At 43.5% G+C, this 17,810-nt stretch overlaps 1 protein-coding gene across 2 annotated transcripts in view; it reads left to right on the top strand.

Moving 5' to 3' along the window:
- Positions 1–13,727: 13,727 nt before the first annotated feature.
- LOC115203312 (sodium-dependent noradrenaline transporter-like) overlaps positions 13,728–17,810 on the top strand; it is a 116,785-nt gene continuing 112,702 nt past the window's right edge. The window contains exons 1-3 of one of the 2 annotated variants that reach the window (XM_029767891.1): positions 13,728–13,900; positions 14,456–14,874; positions 17,000–17,131. In XM_029767891.1, coding sequence (XP_029623751.1) covers positions 14,577–14,874; positions 17,000–17,131 — 430 coding nt within the window. In that variant the 5' untranslated portion in view covers positions 13,728–13,900; positions 14,456–14,576. Of the gene's footprint in view, positions 13,901–14,379; positions 14,875–16,999; positions 17,132–17,810 lie in introns of both variants that reach the window. The other variant, XM_029767890.1, reaches the window with a different exon arrangement.

Genomic DNA, 17,810 nt, shown 5'->3' with positions numbered 1-17,810 from the left:
CTTGTCAATCAATCTTATTGTTTGATTGATAGGAAATTTAAGTTGATTTATAGGATATTTTTGCTTGATTAATAGGGAATTATTAATGTATAGATTTTTTCTTGTTTTTTATTTTGGGGAAGTGGTAAATTAGGCTTTACACCGATTTATCAATCACTCTAACCATCTTTTCTCTGTGATGCCAAATAGCATTCACACCAACCAATAAACCCTGCTTCATATTTGTTACATAGCTCATCCTATTGCCACTACGAAGAGCTTTTGTGCATCTCTGATTGGTGATTCATTTGTATCTCTTATAAGCAGCTGAAACTGGATGAAAAGTCCTATTATTAATTGTCGATTGATCAAATGACAGTTGGAGGTTTTTCTTCTCACTGTGTGGTTGGGTATCTGACTCAGTAACACTTAACATTGCTGGGGTACTTAAATCTCTTCACATCTGTAGGTCACACGGAGAGGCTTATAGGCACAAAGGAAATTAACTGAAATATGAACCAGAGGATTTCTAAAAGAAGCTGAAGTGTAAAGTAGAGTATGATGTTTGAGACAGAGTGTTTAGAGCCAACACACACATCCTAAGGAGCCCCTCAGAAATCTAATTTGACCTGACTGCTTGTGCCATTCTCCTGGTATGATGATTACCCAGCCAGGCTACATATATGCACATGGTAAAGTGCTGTCCTACATAAGGGATGTTCAGGGACATTAACAGGGCTCAACGCTGGTAATGACAGCTTGCACTAGGTCTCGTCCGACACATTGCGTACTTCCATAATCAGGGCCTAAATTATAAAATGTGCTCAGCGTGCAGTCAGTTCTTCAAAGTGAGGACATACAATTTAGAACATGTGCATACGCATCTATATAAAATAAATCACACATAGACTACCGGTCAAAGGTTTTAGAACACCTACTCATTCAAAGGTTTTTCTTTCTTTTTTACTATTTTCTACATTGCAGAATAATAGTGAAGACATCAACATGATTAAATAACACATATGGAATCATGTAGTAACCAAAAAAAGTGTTAAACAAATCAAAATATATTTTATATTTCAGATTCTTCAAATAGCCACCATATGCCTTGATGACAGCTTTGCACACTCTTGGCATTCTCTCAACCAGCTTCACCTGGAATGCTTTTCCAACAGTCTTGAAGGAGTTCCCACATATGCTGAGCACTTGTTGGCTCCTTTTCCTTCACTCTGTGGTCTGACTCATCCCAAACCATCTCAATTTGGTTGAGGTTGGGGGATTGTGTAGGCCAGGTCATCTGATGCAGTACTCCATCACTCTCCTTCTTGGTAAAATAGCCCTTACACAGCCTGGAGTTGTGTTGGGTCATTGTCCTGTTGAAAAACAAATGATATTCCCACTAAGTGAAAACCAGATGGGATGGCGTATCGCTGCAGAATGCTGTGGTAGCCATGCTGGTTAAGTGTGCCTTGAATTCTAAGTAAATCACAGACAGTGTCACCAGCAAAGCACCCCCACTCCATAACACCACCTCCTCCATGCTTTACGATGGGAAATACACATGCAGAGATCATCCGTTCACCCACACCGCGTCTCACAAAGGCACGGCGGTTGGAACCAAAAATCTCCAATTTGGACTCCAGACCAAAGGACAGATTTCCACCAGTCTAACGTCTATTGCTCGTGTTTCTTGGCCCAAGCAAGTCTCTACTTCTTATTGGTGTCTATTAGTAGTGGTTTCTTTGCAGCAATTCGACCACGAAAGCCTGATTCCCACAATCTCCTCTGAACAGTTGATGTTGAGATGTGTCTGTTACTTGAACTCTGTGAAGCATTTATTTGGGCTGCAATTTCTGAGGCTGGTAACTCTAATGAACTTATCCTCTGCAGCAGAGGTAACTCTGGTTCTTCCATTCCTGTGGCAGTCCTCATGAGAGCCAGTTTCATCATTGCGCTTGATAGTTTTTGTAACTGCACTTGAAGAAACTTTCAAAGTTCTTGAAATGTCCCGTATTGACTGACCTTCATGATGGACTGTCATTTCTTGCCATAATATGGACTTTGTCTTTAAAAAACAAAAAATATATATTTAACTAGGCAAGTCAGTTAAGAACAAATTCTTATTTTCAATGACGGCCTAAGAACATTCTGCCTTGTTCAGGGGCAGAATGACAGATTTTTACCTTGTCAGCTCAAGGATTCGATATTGCAACGTTTCGGTTACAAGTCCAATGCTCTAACCACTAGGCTACCTGCCGCCCACCTACTGTATACCCCCCTACCTTGTCACAACACAACTGATTGGCTCAAACGCATTAAGAAGGAAAGAAATTCCACAAAATAACTTTTAAGAAGGCACACCTGTTAAATGAAATGCATTCCAGGTGACTACCTCATGAAGCTGGTTGAGAGAATGCCAAGAATGTGCAAAGCTGTCATCAAGGCAAAGAATGGCTACTTTGAAGAATCTAAAATCTAAAATATATTTTGATTTGTTTAACACTTTTTTTGTTACTACATGATTCCATATGTGTTATTTCATAGTTTTGATGTCTTCACTATTATTCTGCAATGTAGAAAATAGTAAAATAAAGAAAAACCCTTGAATGAGTAGGTGTTCTAAAACGTTTGACCGGTAGTGTAAATGAATACATTATAACACATTTTACTTGTAAATCTAATTCAAAATCAAAAGAAAATGCAGTTTTCCACGTCATGTTCTATTAATAAATTACAATATTGGCGTGAATTTCACACAAAGATCAAATCTATCCATGAGGACATTTTAGAAATTTGAATTCTATAAACAAGATGTTCAAACCCAACCCAACCACCCACTATTACTTTCCCACCCACTCCCACATGAAAAAATACTATAGTGTACTATATACTATGTTAGGAATACTATAAAAATCACTATAGTGTTTTTGAAGACTTTACTGTAGTATACGCTGTGATGTTTTTGCGGACTGATACTGTAGTAAATCTTTTTTAGTATACACTATAGTAATTACTGTAGTGCTTTTGTGGACTGTAGCATACTGTAGCATTTACTGTAGTGTTTTTGGGGAAACCTACTGGAGAAATACTGGAGAAATATTAAAAGAGCAAATTTTCTCTAACCTGTAGGTAGGTAGGACTGGGTTCTGAACGGAGAGTTCAGAGCTTCTGCTCTTTTATACAACCTGTATGGAATATGGTATTTACAGTTGAAGTTGGAAGTTTACATACACCTTAGCCAAATACATTTAATCTCAGTTTTTCACAATTCCTGACATTTAATCCTAGTCAAAATGCCCTGTCTGTTACAATAGCCTCCTAGTAGGAGGGAGGTGCTGGAATCAGGAGCAGGAGAGCAAGGAAGTTCCAGTGGAACAAACGTTTATTATAGTAGTCCCGACTCAGTAACAACATGAGGGAAAACACGCACAAAACGAAGTCGCCACACACAGGGAAACTAATTGTCGCCACACACAGGGAAACTAATTGTCGCCACACACAGGGAAACTAATTGTCGCCACACACAGGGAAACTAATTGTCGCCACACACAGGGAAACTAATTGTCGCCACACACAGGGAAACTAATTGTCGCCACACACAGGGAAACTAATTGTCGCCACACACAGGGAAACTAATTGCACACGGAGGAGAAAACTCGACTCCTAAACAAAATACTCGAAAACGGTAACACTACCGAATAAAACAAAAACCCTGTGGTGCAGACACGCACCCCTAACGTAGAACACATACAAACAATCCCGCACAAAGACTAGCAGGCAGCGGGGTGATAATAAACCCATTGAAATAAACTAAATGAACACAGGTGTGAAAAAACAGACAGACACAAACGAAAAGGAAAAATGGATCGGTGGCAGCTAGTAGGCCGGCGACGACGACCGCCGAGCACCGCCCGAACAGGGAGAGGAGCCACCTTTGGTGGAGGTCGTGACACTGTCTTAGGTCAGTTAGGATCACCACTTGATTTTAAGAATGTGAAATGTCAGAATAATAGAAGAGAGAATGATTTATTTCAACTTTTCTTTCTTTCATCACATTCCCAGTGGGTCAGAGGTTTACATACACTCAATTAGTATTTGGTAGCATTGCTTTTACATTGTTTAACTTGGGTCAAATGTTTCGGGTAGCCTTCCACAAGCTTCTCACAATAAGTTGGGTGAATTCCTTCTGACAGAGCTGGTTTAACTCAGGCAGGTTTCTAGGTGTCCTAGCTCACACAGGCTTTTTCAGTTCTGCCCACTCATTTTCTATAGGATTGAGGTCAGGGCTTTGTGATGGCCACTCCAATACCTTGACTTTGTTGTCCTTAAACCATTTTGCCACAACTTTGGAAGTATGCTTGGGGTCATTGTCCACTTGGAAGACCCATTTGCGACCAAGCTTTAACTTCCTGACTGATGTCTTGAGATGTTGCTTCAATATATCCACCTAATTTCCCCTCATGATGCCATCTATTTTGTGAAGTGCACCAGTCCCTCCTGCAGCAAAGCACCCCCACAACATGATGCTGCCACCCCCGTGCTTCACGGTCGGGATGGTGTTCTTCAGCTTGCAAGCCTCCCCCTTTTTCCTCCAAACATAATGATGGTCATTATGGCCAAACAGTTCTATTTTTGTTTCATCAGACCAGAGGACATTTCTCCAAAAAGTACAATCTTTGTCCCCATGTGCAGTTGCAAACCATAGTCTGGCTTTTTATGGCGGTTTTGGAGCAGTGGCTTCTTCCTTGCTGAGCGATCTTTCAGGTTATGTCGATATAGGACTCGTTTTACAGTGGATATAGATACTTTTGTACCTGTTTCCTCCAGCATCTTAACAAGGTCCTTTGCTGTTGTTCTAGGATTGATTTGCACTTTTCGCACCAAAGTACGTTCATCTCTTGGAGACAGAACGCGTCTCCTCCTGAGCGGTATGACGGCTGCGTGGTCCCATGTTGTTTATACTTGCATGCTATTGTTCGTACAGATGTACGTGGTACCTTCAGGCATTTGGAAATTGCTCCCAAGGATGAACCAGACTCATGGAGGTCTACCATTTTTTTCTGAGGTCTTGGCTGATTTCTTTTGATTTTCCCATGATGTCAAGCAAAGAGGCACTGAGTTTGAAGGTAGGCCTTGAAATACATCCACAGGTAAACCTCCAATTCACTCAAATGATGTCAATTAGCCTATCAGAAGCATCTAAAGCCATGACATCATTTTCTGGAATTTTCCAAGCTGTTTAAAGGCACAGTCAACTTAGTGTATGTAAACTTCTGACCCACTAGAATTGTGATACAGTGAATTATAAGTGAAATAATCTGCCTGTAAACAATTGTTGGAAAAATTACTTGTGTCATGCACAAAGTAAATGTCCTAAACGACTTGACAAAACTGAAAAACTAGTTTTAATGACTCCAACATAAGTGTATGTAAACTTCTGACTTCAACTGTACTTGGCTTGTAGGTTTCTCACAAATTGGGATATGGTGAGAGGATGGGCAGGGTAAATGCAAATAAAATACTGTAGTATTTACTCTAGAAATAAAAATGTGTTTTTGCGGACTATAGTGTTTTTGCAGATATTTCTGTAGTGTTCACCACAATGTTTTTTGGGGATAATACTGTAGTATTTTGTCAAGGTTGACGTCGGTGAAAGAGGACCAATACGCAGCAGGTACGTGTATGCTCATCTTGACTTTTATTGACTACAAAAAATGAACGTACAAAAATAACAAAGAAACGAACGAACAACTACAAACAGTCTGGCCAAGCTAAGCTTAACACAGAACAATCACCCACAAATCACAAACACAAACACACCCCTATATATGGGACTCTCAATCAAAGGCAGATAGACAACACCTGCCTTCAACTGAGAGTCCCAACCCCAATTAACCAACATAGAAACACACTCACCAGACTAGACATAGAAATACATACACATAGACTATAAACCAAAACCCCGGAAATACTAAATCAAACACCCTTAAACCAAACACACCACCCTGAACCACATAAAACAAATACCCTCTGTCACGCCCTGACCAAACTACAAAACAATTAACCTTATATACTGGCCAGGATGTGACAGTACCCCCCCCTTAAAGGTGCTACCCCGGAAGCACCTTCACAAAAAAAATAACCCCAAACAATACCCAAAAGAAAAATTCCCCCTTACTAAAGGGAGGGAAGGGACGGTGGCTGCCGTCAACGACGGCACTGTGCTACACCCCCCCTCCCCAACCCACCTATTTTTTGGAGGTGGCTCCGGCTCAGGCCGTTCCAGGCTGTCTGGGCAGTCTGGCAGCTCGGGACAGTCTGGCAGCTCGGGACAGTCTGGGCAGTCTGGGCAGTCTGGCAACTCGGGACAGTCTGGGCAGTCTGGCAACTCGGGACAGTCTGGGCAGTCTGGCCACTCCGGCAGTTCAGGGCAGTCTGGCCACTCCGGCAGTTCAGCGCAGTCTGGCCACTCCGGCAGTTCAGCGCAGTCTGGCCACTCCGGCAGTTCAGCGCAGTCTGGCCACTCCGGCAGTTCAGCGCAGTCTGGCCACTCCGGCAGTTCAGCGCAGTCTGGCCACTCCGGCAGTTCAGCGCAGTCTGGCCACTCCGGCAGTTCAGCGCAGTCTGGCCACTCCGGCAGTTCAACGCAGTCTGACCACTCCGGCGTCTGTTGACTGGCGGGCAGCTCCGACGACTGTTGACTGGCGGGCAGCTCCGACGACTGTTGACTGGCGGGCAGCTCCGACGACTGTTGACTGGCGGGCAGCTCCGACGACTGTTGACTGGCGGGCAGCTCCGACGACTGTTGACTGGCGGGCAGCTCCGACGACTGTTGACTGGCGAGGCTGGGTTTACGCACTTGCAGTTTAGTGCGGGAACAGGACGAGTCGGACTGGGTGGACGCACTTCCGGGTCCGCACGAGAGACAGGAGCTGGAAACCCAGGGCTATGGAGGCGCACAGCCGGTCTAGATCTTACCTCCTGCACAACCCGCCTTGGCTGGATGGAACTAGTAGCCCTGTACGAGCGGAGTGCTCGTACAGGGCAGACTGGGCTGTGCAGGGGCCTGATGGTAGCCGTGCGTAGAGCGGGAGTTGGGTAGCCTGGTCCTCGGAGGCGTACCGGCGACCAGATGCGCTGCGCAGGCATCCTCCTACCAGGCTGGATGCCCGCTCTAGCACGGCACCTGCGAGGGGCTGGAATAACTCGCACCGGACTGTGCGTGCGTATGGGTGAGATAGTGCGCTTCTCAGCAAAACATGGCGCTCCCCACCTCATACGCTCCTCCATATAACCACGGGTAGCTGGCTTCCGGCTCTTCCTTCGCCTAGCCAAACTACCCGTGTGCCCCCCCCCAAAAAAATCTTGGGGGTGCCTCTCGTGCTTCTCCCTCAGCGCGTCTCTGCCCTCGTACCATCACCTCTCTGCCTTGGCTGCCTCAATTTCCCACTGCGGGCGCTGATAATCCCCAGCCTGATGCCAAGGTCCGGCCCCGTCCAGAATTTCTTCCCAAGTCCACTTCTCCCGCCAGTCCAACTCGAACGCCGTCTGCTCCTTCCTCTGCTGCTTGGTCCTTGAGTGGTGGGTGATTCTGTCAAGGTTGACGTCGGTGAAAGAGGACCAATACGCAGCAGGTACGTGTATGCTCATCTTGAGTTTTATTGACTACAAAAAATGAACGTACAAAAATAACAAAGAAACGAACGAACGAACAACTACTACTACTACAAACAGTCTGGCCAAGCTAAGCTTAACACAGAACAATCACCCACAAATCACAAACACACCCCTATATATGGGACTCTCAATCAAAGGCAGATAGACAACACCTGCCTTCAACTGAGAGTCCCAACCCCAATTAACCAACATAGAAACACACTCACCAGACTAGACATAGAAATACATACACATAGACTATAAACCAAAACCCCGGAAATACTAAATCAAACACCCTTAAACCAAACACACCACCCTGAACCACATAAAACAAATACCCTCTGTCACGCCCTGACCAAACTACAAAACAATTAACCTTATATACTGGCCAGGACGTGACATATTTACTATAGTATTCTACAGTATACTGCAAAATTCTATACTAAGTTGTTCACATGATCGAGGGATATTACAGTGTCTAGTATAGTATTCTACATTATACTACAGTTTACTACAGAACTCTATATTAAGTACTGAAGTATTCCATAGTAAACTTTAGTATTTCTTAATGTGGGCTAAATCTATAAAGAAACATAAAGTGCTGTAGCCTAAGTTCATATTACAAGTGCATGGAAATCAACTTGAATGCCATATAACTTTGGCAATGCATTATTTGGCAATGCATTCAGTACAATATGAAACATAAGAACATGGTACTTAAGGAACCGCTCATTTCATTTAATCTCAAAAACATATTGAAAACAGTCTAAAGTAAAGTGACCTACTCATCCTAGCTCAAACAACATTTCTCCACTCTCTTGCCTGAGTCACTTGGACTGAGCCTGAATAACCAGGCAGAGGTGGACCTGCCTCTGCTCTTTCCAGGGTTAAGAGATGGGGTGGTCCTCCGATGGCAGGGCAGGCCTGGAAGATGGAGAGCGGTGTGGACAGAGAGCACAGGGGTCTGGCTGGCTGTGGTCCTAGAGGAGGCTGGGGCCTTTCTGGACTGTTGTGAGAGACATTTCACGTCTCATCAACCTCATCTGATCTGAGATCAGGATCTAGCTGGCCCATGGAGAGAAGAGGCCCCGTGGCAGATAGAAGACAGAGGGAAGGAAGAGAGGGAGAGGAAGGGAAGGAGACAGGCGGGTAGGCAGATGGATGGACGGATGCTGGTACACAGAGACAGAAAGGCAGGCAGGCAGACAGACAGGAACACAGACAGACAGACAGGAACACAGACAGGAACACAGACAGACAGACAGACAGACAGACAGACAGACAGACAGACAGACAGACAGACAGACAGACAGACAGACAGACAGACAGACAGACAGACAGACAGACAGACAGACAGACAGACAGACAGAGACACATACAGACAGGCAGACAGACAGACACACAGACAGTCAGATAGGCAGGTAGGTAGGTAGGTAGGTAGGTAGGCAGACAGACAGACAGACAGACAGAGAAACAGGCATGGAGGCAGGCAGACAGGCATGGAGGCAGGCAGACAGGCATGGAGGAAGACAGACTGGCTGCAGGGGCCTGGAAGGGATGGTTGATAGAGGCCAGAAGGGAGGGAAGAGATTGCTTTGCCGTGAGCAGTTAGAATGGGATTCAGAAATAAGGGTAAGGCAGCAGTAAATGCCGGCCTGGGTGTTAGTAGTTATCCTTGACCTAGGTCACTAGGATCTGCATCTAAAAGGAAGGGAAGCTTCCTTATGACAGAATGATGGTGCTCCATGTCATGTGGGTTGGTGTCAGAGGTTATCATAACTGCTGTGGTTTTGGAGGACAAATATGCCCCTGTCGAGACAACCAGAGCACCGTAGAGCTGATCTAGGCCATCACCGCAATCCATCTCCAGTTACAGGTCATCTTCTAGGCTGACAGCCAGGCACAACGCTGGACAGCCTATCCATCGAAGTGTAAGGATGTAATATGTCACCAAGGCCGAAAATCTATCCTGAGACGTCACTTCAACTGTTGCGTAATACAAGCCTGGAAACCAAACTGATATGTTCCACAAGTTTGTATTCCCGGCTATCTTAATACATTGATATCAATGGAAGATGTGTATGGAAATTCACATTATGTATGTTAAGATTCAGTCCTTGGTTAGTGCATGTTTTTCTATTGCCATTTATTCTTTAACATGAATAGGCCTTTAAATGAATCAAAACATGAACTTTAGACAGATTTTGTAGGTATTGTTTGCCATCTGTTTGTCCTGGGTTCACCTATTCAAATGTAGCCTACCTTCACAACTCTGTTAAATGGGAGGAAATAAATCCAAGATACCACAGTGGAAAACACCACTAATAACATTATTTAATCTTTACAAACAAAACGCCCCCAAACAGCCCTTTTAAGTTTTATAAGAGAAGCCTGGAAAGCACTGGAGAGCTTTAAGGGGACATTCATTGACTTTAATGGGATGAACTGGTCAACCATATCTAATAGAAATCATTGCCCATGGCAAAAGCTGGTGTGTTATTTAATTACGTATGGAACACAGTGCTTTTACCGCTTCTTAGAAAACTGTAATTCAATATATTTAGTTGAGAGAAGAAACAAATAAATAAAGTCCAAATTAAAACATTTCTGAAATAAGTTTTTATTTTCTTGCTTTCGGTAAAAGAAAAAACAATTTTAGAAAATATCAAAATAGAACAAAAATAGAATTGTCATTTTTAAATGTTCATACTTTCCAAAAAATGTAATGGCTTCAATATGCTACAAAAATGAATAAAATTAAGTCTGTCAACACTTCTAAATATCCTATTGAAAATTGCTTTAATAAGTAATCCAAATCTAATTGCGTGAGAAGAAGGCCTATTGCATTCTCTGTATCCTATGCTGAATTTACCACGGATTAAATTCAATGTGTATGTGTAACCGATGTGAAATGGCTAGTTAGTTAGCGGTGGTGCGCGCTAATAGCATTTCAATCAGTGACGTCACTCGCTCTGAGACTTGAAGTAGGGTTTCCCCTTGCGTTGCAAGGGCCGCAGCTTTTGTGGCGCGATGGGTAACGATGCTTCGTGGGTGTCAGTTGTTGATGTGTGCAAGGGTCCCTGGTTCGAGCCCAGGTTGGGGCGAAGAGAGGGACGGAACCTACACTGTTACATATGTACACATGTGTATTCGGAAAGTATTCACACCCCTTCCCTTTTTCCACATTTTGTTACGTTACAGCCTTATTCTAAAATGTATACAATTATGTTTTCCCTTCATCAATTTACACACAATACACCATAATGAAAAAGTGAAAACAGTTTTTTTGAAATTATTGCAAAAAAAACAATCAAAATAATTACTGAAATACTTTAATTACATAAGTATTCAGACCCTTTGCTATGATACTCGAAATTGAGCTCAGGTGCATTCTGTTTCCATTGATCATCCTTGAGATGTTTCTACAACTTCATTGGAGTTCACCTGTGGTAAATTCAATTGTTTGGACATGATTTGGAAAGGTACACACCTGTCTATATAAGGTCCCACAGTTGACAGTGTATGTCAGAGCAAAAACCAAGCCATGAGGTCGATGGAATTGTCCGTAGAGCTCCGAGACAGGATTGTGTCAAGGCACAGATCTGGGGAAGGGTACCAAACCAATTCTGTAAACAATTGAAGGTCCCCAAGAACACTGTGGCCTCCATCAATGTAAGAAGTTTGGAACCACCAAGACTCTTCCTAGAGCTGGCAGCCCGGACAAACTGAGCAATCAGGGGAGAAGGGTCTTGGTCAGGGAGATGACCAAGAACCCGATGGTCACTCTGACAGAGCTCCACAGTTCCTCTGTGGAGATGGGAGAACCTTCCAGAAGGACAACCATCTGTCCAGCACTCTACCAATCAGGCCTTTATGGTAGAGTGGCCAGACGGAAGCCACTCCTCAGTAAAAGGCACATGACAGCCCGCTTGGAGTTTGCCAAAAGACACCTAAATGACTCTCAGACCATGAGAAACAAGATTCTCTGGTCTGACGAAACCAAGATTGAACTCTTTGGCCTGAATGTCAAGCGTCACGTCTGGAGGAAACCTGGCACCATCCCAATGGTGAAGCGTGGGGATGGCAGCATCATGATGTGTTGATGTTTTTCAGCGGCAGGGACTGAGAGACTAGTCAGGATCAAGGGACAGATGAATGGAACAAAGTACTGAGAGATCCTTGATGAAAACTTTCTCCACAGTGCTCAGGACATCAGACTGGGGCAAAGGTTCACCTTCCAACAGGACAATGACCCTAAGCACACAGCCTAGACAGTGCAGGAGTGGCTTCGGGACAAGTCTCTGAATGTCCTTGAGTGGCCCACCCAGAGTCCGGACTTGAACCTGGAGAGACCTGAAAATAGCTGTGCAGCGACGCTCCCCATCCAACCAGACAGAGCTTGAGAGGATCTGCAGAGAAAAATGGGAGAAACTCCCCAAATACAGGTGTGCCAAGCTTGTAGCGTCATACCCAAGAAGACTCAAGGCTATAATCGCTGCCAAAGGTGCTTCAACAAAAAGTGTAAAGGGTCTGAATACTTGTGCAAATGTGATATTTCCATTTTATTTTTTTACATTTGCAAAAAAAACAATAATCCTGTTTTTGTTTTGTCATTATGTGGTATTGTGTGTAGTTTGACGAGGAAAAAAAGGATTTAATCAATTTTAGAATAAGGCTGTAATATAATAAAATGTGGAATAAGTCAATGGGCCTGAATACGTTCCGAATGCACTGTATATACAAAAGTATGTTTGACACCCCTTCAAATTAGTTGATTCGGCTATTTTAGCCACACCCATTGCTGACAGGTGTATAAAATCAAGCACACAGCTTTGCAATTTCCATAGACAAACATTGGCAGTAGAATGGCCTTAATGAAGAGCTCAATGACTTTCAACATGGCACCGTCATGGGATGCCACTCTTCCAACAAGTCAGTTCGTCAAATGTCTGCCCTGCTAGAGCTGCCCTAATCAACTGTAAGTGATGTTATTGTGAAGTCGAAATGTCTAGGAGCAACAACGGCTCACGTGTAAAGTGGTAGGCCACACAAGCTCACAGAACAGGACTGCGGAGTGTTGAAGCGCGTAGCACATAAAAAGCGTTTGTCCTTGGTTGGGACACTCACTACCGAGTTCCAAACTGCCTCTGGAAGCAACTTAAGCTCAAGAACTATTCGTCAGGAGCTTCATGAAATGGGTTTCCATGGCCGAGTATCCGCACACAAGCCTAAGATCACCATGCGCAATGCCAAGCGTCACCTGGAGTGGTGTAAAGCTCACCGCCATTGTACTCTGGAGCAGTGGAAACGCGTTCTCTGGAGTGATGAATCACACTTTATCATCTGGCAGTCCGACGGTTGAATCTGGGTTTGGCAGGAGAACGCTACCTACCCCAATTTGTAGTGCCAACTGTAAAGTTTAGTGGGGAAGGAATAATATTCTGGGGATGTTTTTCATGGTTCGTAGTAGGCCCCTTAGTTGCATTAAAGGGAAGTCTTAACACTACAGCATACAATGACATTCTAGACGGCTCTGTGCTTCCAACTTTGTGGCAACAGTTTGGGGAAGGCTCTTTCCTCTTTCAGCATGACAATGCCCCTGTGCACAAAGTGAGGTTCATACAGAAATTGTTTGTCGAGATCGGTGTGGAAGAACTTGACTGGCCTGCACAGAAGCCCTAAACTCAATCTCATCGAACACCTTTGGGATGAATTGGAACGCCGATTGCGAGCCAGGCCTAATCGGCTAATATCAGTGCCTGACCTTACTAATGCTCTTGCGGCTGAATGGAATCAAGTCCCTGCAGCAATGTCCCAACATTTAGTGGGAAGCCTTCCCAGAAGAGTGGAGGCTGTCATTGCAGCAAAGGGGGGACCAACTCCATATTAATGCCCATGATTTTGGGGTGAGATGTTTGATGAACAGGTGTCCACATACTTTTGGTCATGTAGTGTATATTCCTTTAGGACTGGTGCTGCGGGTTTAGCGAGGTGAGACCAGGGCGCATGTTGGCGCGCACTTCACAACAGTGGCGACGGCGTGCCAAGAAAGATCCAACATGAAGGGAGGAGCAGAAAGAACATTTTCAATTATAAAAAATCACGTGGAGAGAGAGAGCAAGCTGATTTAAAAGCTCTGAATGTATATCGTCTATCTCTCATGAGAAGGCGAGTCATAAAGTTCCATCAGAATGGGCAGTCTCTCCTCAGACGCAGCAGGACGACAGCAGCAACGGGTCATGGAGAGGTGTCCGTAGCTTCACAAGTACGGACCAACCGTGGCTCTTCTTCTATTTATGCGGGGTTTAATGTGCTTTAATAACGATACTATCCATCACTGACTATACTATTGTACTTTTAACTGATATTTTATGGTGTATTGCTGCCAGTTTGTATCAATTTGATTGATTAACCAATGTTGCTTAGCTGCGTTCAAGAAATACGCACGGGGATTATGAGAAATACGCAGGAGCAATGGAATAGCCTAAGCCTATTCTACGACGTTCACCTGTTATTTACGTTTATTTTAACATTTTGAAATATGTTTCCAATTGCATGACTAGTAGTTTATATGATTTAATATAATATAAGACAATGTATTTGTAAAATATGACTGAGGTTTCTGAAAAAATGGAAATCCTTTTCTATCACCCATATATTGCCTATTCCTCTCTGTGCGCTAGTGTAGCTATAAAACTTATCATAACTATTCCACCTCTGCAAACTATTTTTTTACCTCTCTAGCCGATGAATGCGGTGGAGTCCACTGTAGTTCGTGGAGAAAATAGTCACTTATGCAGAGTTTGCCTTTCCACGCTAGCGGGTCTCCCATCGTCATCACGGTCCACTGCAGCGCGAGCATCACCTCCGCCACGGATACTCCCTCCGTGCGGTGAGAGCACAAGGCCGTCGGCGAGCTGCACACCGACACCGGAGAAAAGATGAACATCCAGGTCCTGCCAGACCACAAGCTGTCATCAGTGGCCCCGCTGAAACCCTGCAATGTGGAGAAGAAGGAAGTGGAACTGATACTGGTGAAGGACCAAAATGGGGTCCAGTATACCAGTTCGACCATCATGCCCACCCCCAGCACGCACGGCACCCCCTGCACGGCTGAGGAGCTGGAGGAGAGAGAAACATGGGGAAAGAAAATAGACTTTCTCCTATCCGTCATAGGCTTCGCAGTGGACTTGGCCAATGTCTGGAGATTCCCTTACCTCTGCTACAAGAATGGAGGTGGTGAGTGAACTGTTATAACTTCTGTAAAGACTACTGTTAAGACTTTCCCAGGTTCCTTTGGAGCTATCCTCGTAGAGAACCAGGCTTGGTATGGCAACGCAAGACTGCTTTGGAACTAATATCAAGTTTGTTTTACTGTTGTGAAATAACTTTCTTCGTGAGTTTATGATAAAATGTGCCAATCTGTTAGTTTGTATGCTACCATACGTACCAGTCACTACTAGTCAGTGATTTTTTTGAAATCTCCAAATAGCTTTGCGCAGGCTTTCTTGAGCCAAGAGGCTTTGCTGGTAAGAGGGAAACGGAAATACCTCACTGCATAAATTCATTCAGGTCAGTGTGGTTGACTCAACTGCAAATACATTCACTGTATCTGGGTGCTACTGTATCTTACTGTAAAGGGTTGATTTATAACCCATTCACACCAGTTGCTGGCTCGTAAGTGCTTTATTGCTGATGGCACATGTTAGGAAATATTTAAATACTCACAGTTGAACAGATAGCTATGCAAATATGTAAATAATTAATAACTTAAATTAAATCTGTCTAGATCAGCGGTGTAGAACCCATTTTTCCCGCGGGCCGCATTCGGTCTTCACCAGGGTCTGGGGGGGCCACACTTAAAATGTATTATATTTCCTCGCAGTCAAAATTTGCTAAACAATTGTCCTAACTATTGGTTTTGGAATTTTGAATGGGATCGAGGGCCAGATCCAGCCTGCAGGCCTCGATATGTGGTCTAGACCGTTAAGAGTTACAGCCTGGTCTCATAATCTAGACTTAACATAGTAAAAATGTATCCCTGACACTCAAATTAGTATGACGTGTTACTTTTGGTATGGTTACATAAGACAGATGGTTGGGCTGGGTGGGCTTATAATGCTAACTTCTAGCAATCCAAAGGTTGCGAGTTCGAATCTCATTACATACAACATTAGCTCATTAGCTACTTTTCATCTACTTGCTACTTTGCAAATACTTAGCATGTTAGCTAACCTTTCCCAAACCTTATCCCTTTTAGCTAACCTTTAACCTAACTCATAATCTTAACCCTAACCCCTAGCCTAGATAAAGTTAGCCAGATAGCTAACATTAGCCACCTAGCTAGAATTTGTAACATATCATAAGTTCTGCAAATTCGTAACATATTGTACGTTTATATATTTGTAACATTTAATACGAATTGTGATTCTTAACATATACTACATGTAATGCCTCGGATTTACGTACATAATAATACAAAATGCTCTGAGACCAGGTTAAGAGCAAATAATATTGGTTTAGACATATTTCAGTGGCTCAGTAGTGGTGGTGGAACATGTAAGCAAATCACTTGTAATATGTGTGCTGCATTTGTTTGTTAAGAAGAGTTTTAGATAACATCTGTTAGAAGTGCCAGTCTGGGTTATGACAAATCTGAAGAATGAACAACAAAGCAAAGGCTAACTACAGAGATGAGTGATTGCCAACAATGACCAAAACAAGTGTCCAAAACAAGAGAAAACATCAAATCTGCACCTGAATATATCTATAATCGAGCCGAGTGAATGTTAACAAACCAAAGGTCCTTGTTAATTACAAAGTGACATTTTGGGTTTGCCACCACAGACCTTCAGTAGCTTGTTGTAATAACAGTGATTACTAGTGTTTACTAGATTTCCTGTCCCCTTTGGCAGCATTACACTTCACGTGGTGAAAATAGACATGTGTATCTTTATCTGGTGAACTGTGTTGCAGTGTTGTGTCCTGTGGTGCCAACTCTTCAGCTGTGGGTCATGTTCATTTGGCGCTCTCTGAAAGGCTGTAATGCAGCCCAACGCTCAGCTCTTTGTTAAAATGTTGCATACAATATATTTTTTATTATACCAGATGAAGGGAATTTTATTCTTCCTAGAATTCACTGGAACATTAAAAGCTACCAAGCATGGACAATTCACTGTCTGTGCCTGGAGAGTCCATGTCGATGTCTGTTTCATGTGATTTTTCTTTAGATATCATCATCAACACAAATTGCTAGGGCGAAAAACACCCACAAAATGTTAAATATGTTATCTTGGCTGCAACACAAATGCCAAAAGGATCACGTTCAAAAACTTTGTTTTGTGGGTTTTTGTCATGATTTCAGGTGCCTTTCTAATCCCCTACATTCTGTTCCTGGTGATTGCTGGGATGCCTCTGTTCTATATGGAACTAGCCCTGGGACAGTACAATAGGGAAGGAGCTGCTACAGTCTGGAAGATCTGCCCTGTCTTTAAAGGTGAGCTTTCTCTCTCTCTCCCATCTCTGTATTCCATCTCTTTCCTGATCTCTGCCTCATCTCCCACCTCTCACCTTCTCAAGGCTCCTGGCCTCTCTTTTCTTCTCTATCTTTGAACATCTCTCTCTTTTTTCACTCACCACTTGTCCTTTCCCCTCCTTCCTTTCCCCGCTCTTTTAATGTTCCTTCCCAGTGGGCACACCACATCATTTCAATAGGGACAATGTTGACAAGATGTTGATGAATGAGATTGCAACCTATATTCACCCACTCAAAAAGACAGCCAAAAGTTTGTTGAATTACCCATGTGTTATCAGTGACCACGTTTAAAGGCGCAAAGTATTCCGGATAGTAGCTCATATCCTGCTTAAGGTCTTATTCGGTATAAGCTGTTTACATGCACCTTTGATATTTTGTCAGTTTTATGGATCCCCATTAGCTGCTGCCAAGGCAGAAGCTACTCTTCCTGGGGTCCAGCAAAAATTACGGCCGTAATATAGATGGTATATCCCGCTCGTGAGTATCCCTGTATCCATGAATAAACGGAATACTTCTAATTTAAGTTCATTTGGGTTAAATGGAATAGTAACTGAACTATGGACACTGACTGTAGGCCTATAACCTCTCACATGTAGTGTAATATAATATTAACTCTTGCAGAATTATGCATTTCTTGCAG

This window comes from Salmo trutta, chromosome 12, assembly GCF_901001165.1.
Source record: "Salmo trutta chromosome 12, fSalTru1.1, whole genome shotgun sequence".
Taxonomy (NCBI): Eukaryota; Metazoa; Chordata; class Actinopteri; order Salmoniformes; family Salmonidae; genus Salmo; species Salmo trutta.
The sequence above is the reverse complement of the archived record's forward strand: the minus strand, read 5'-3'. Positions and strand labels throughout refer to the sequence as shown.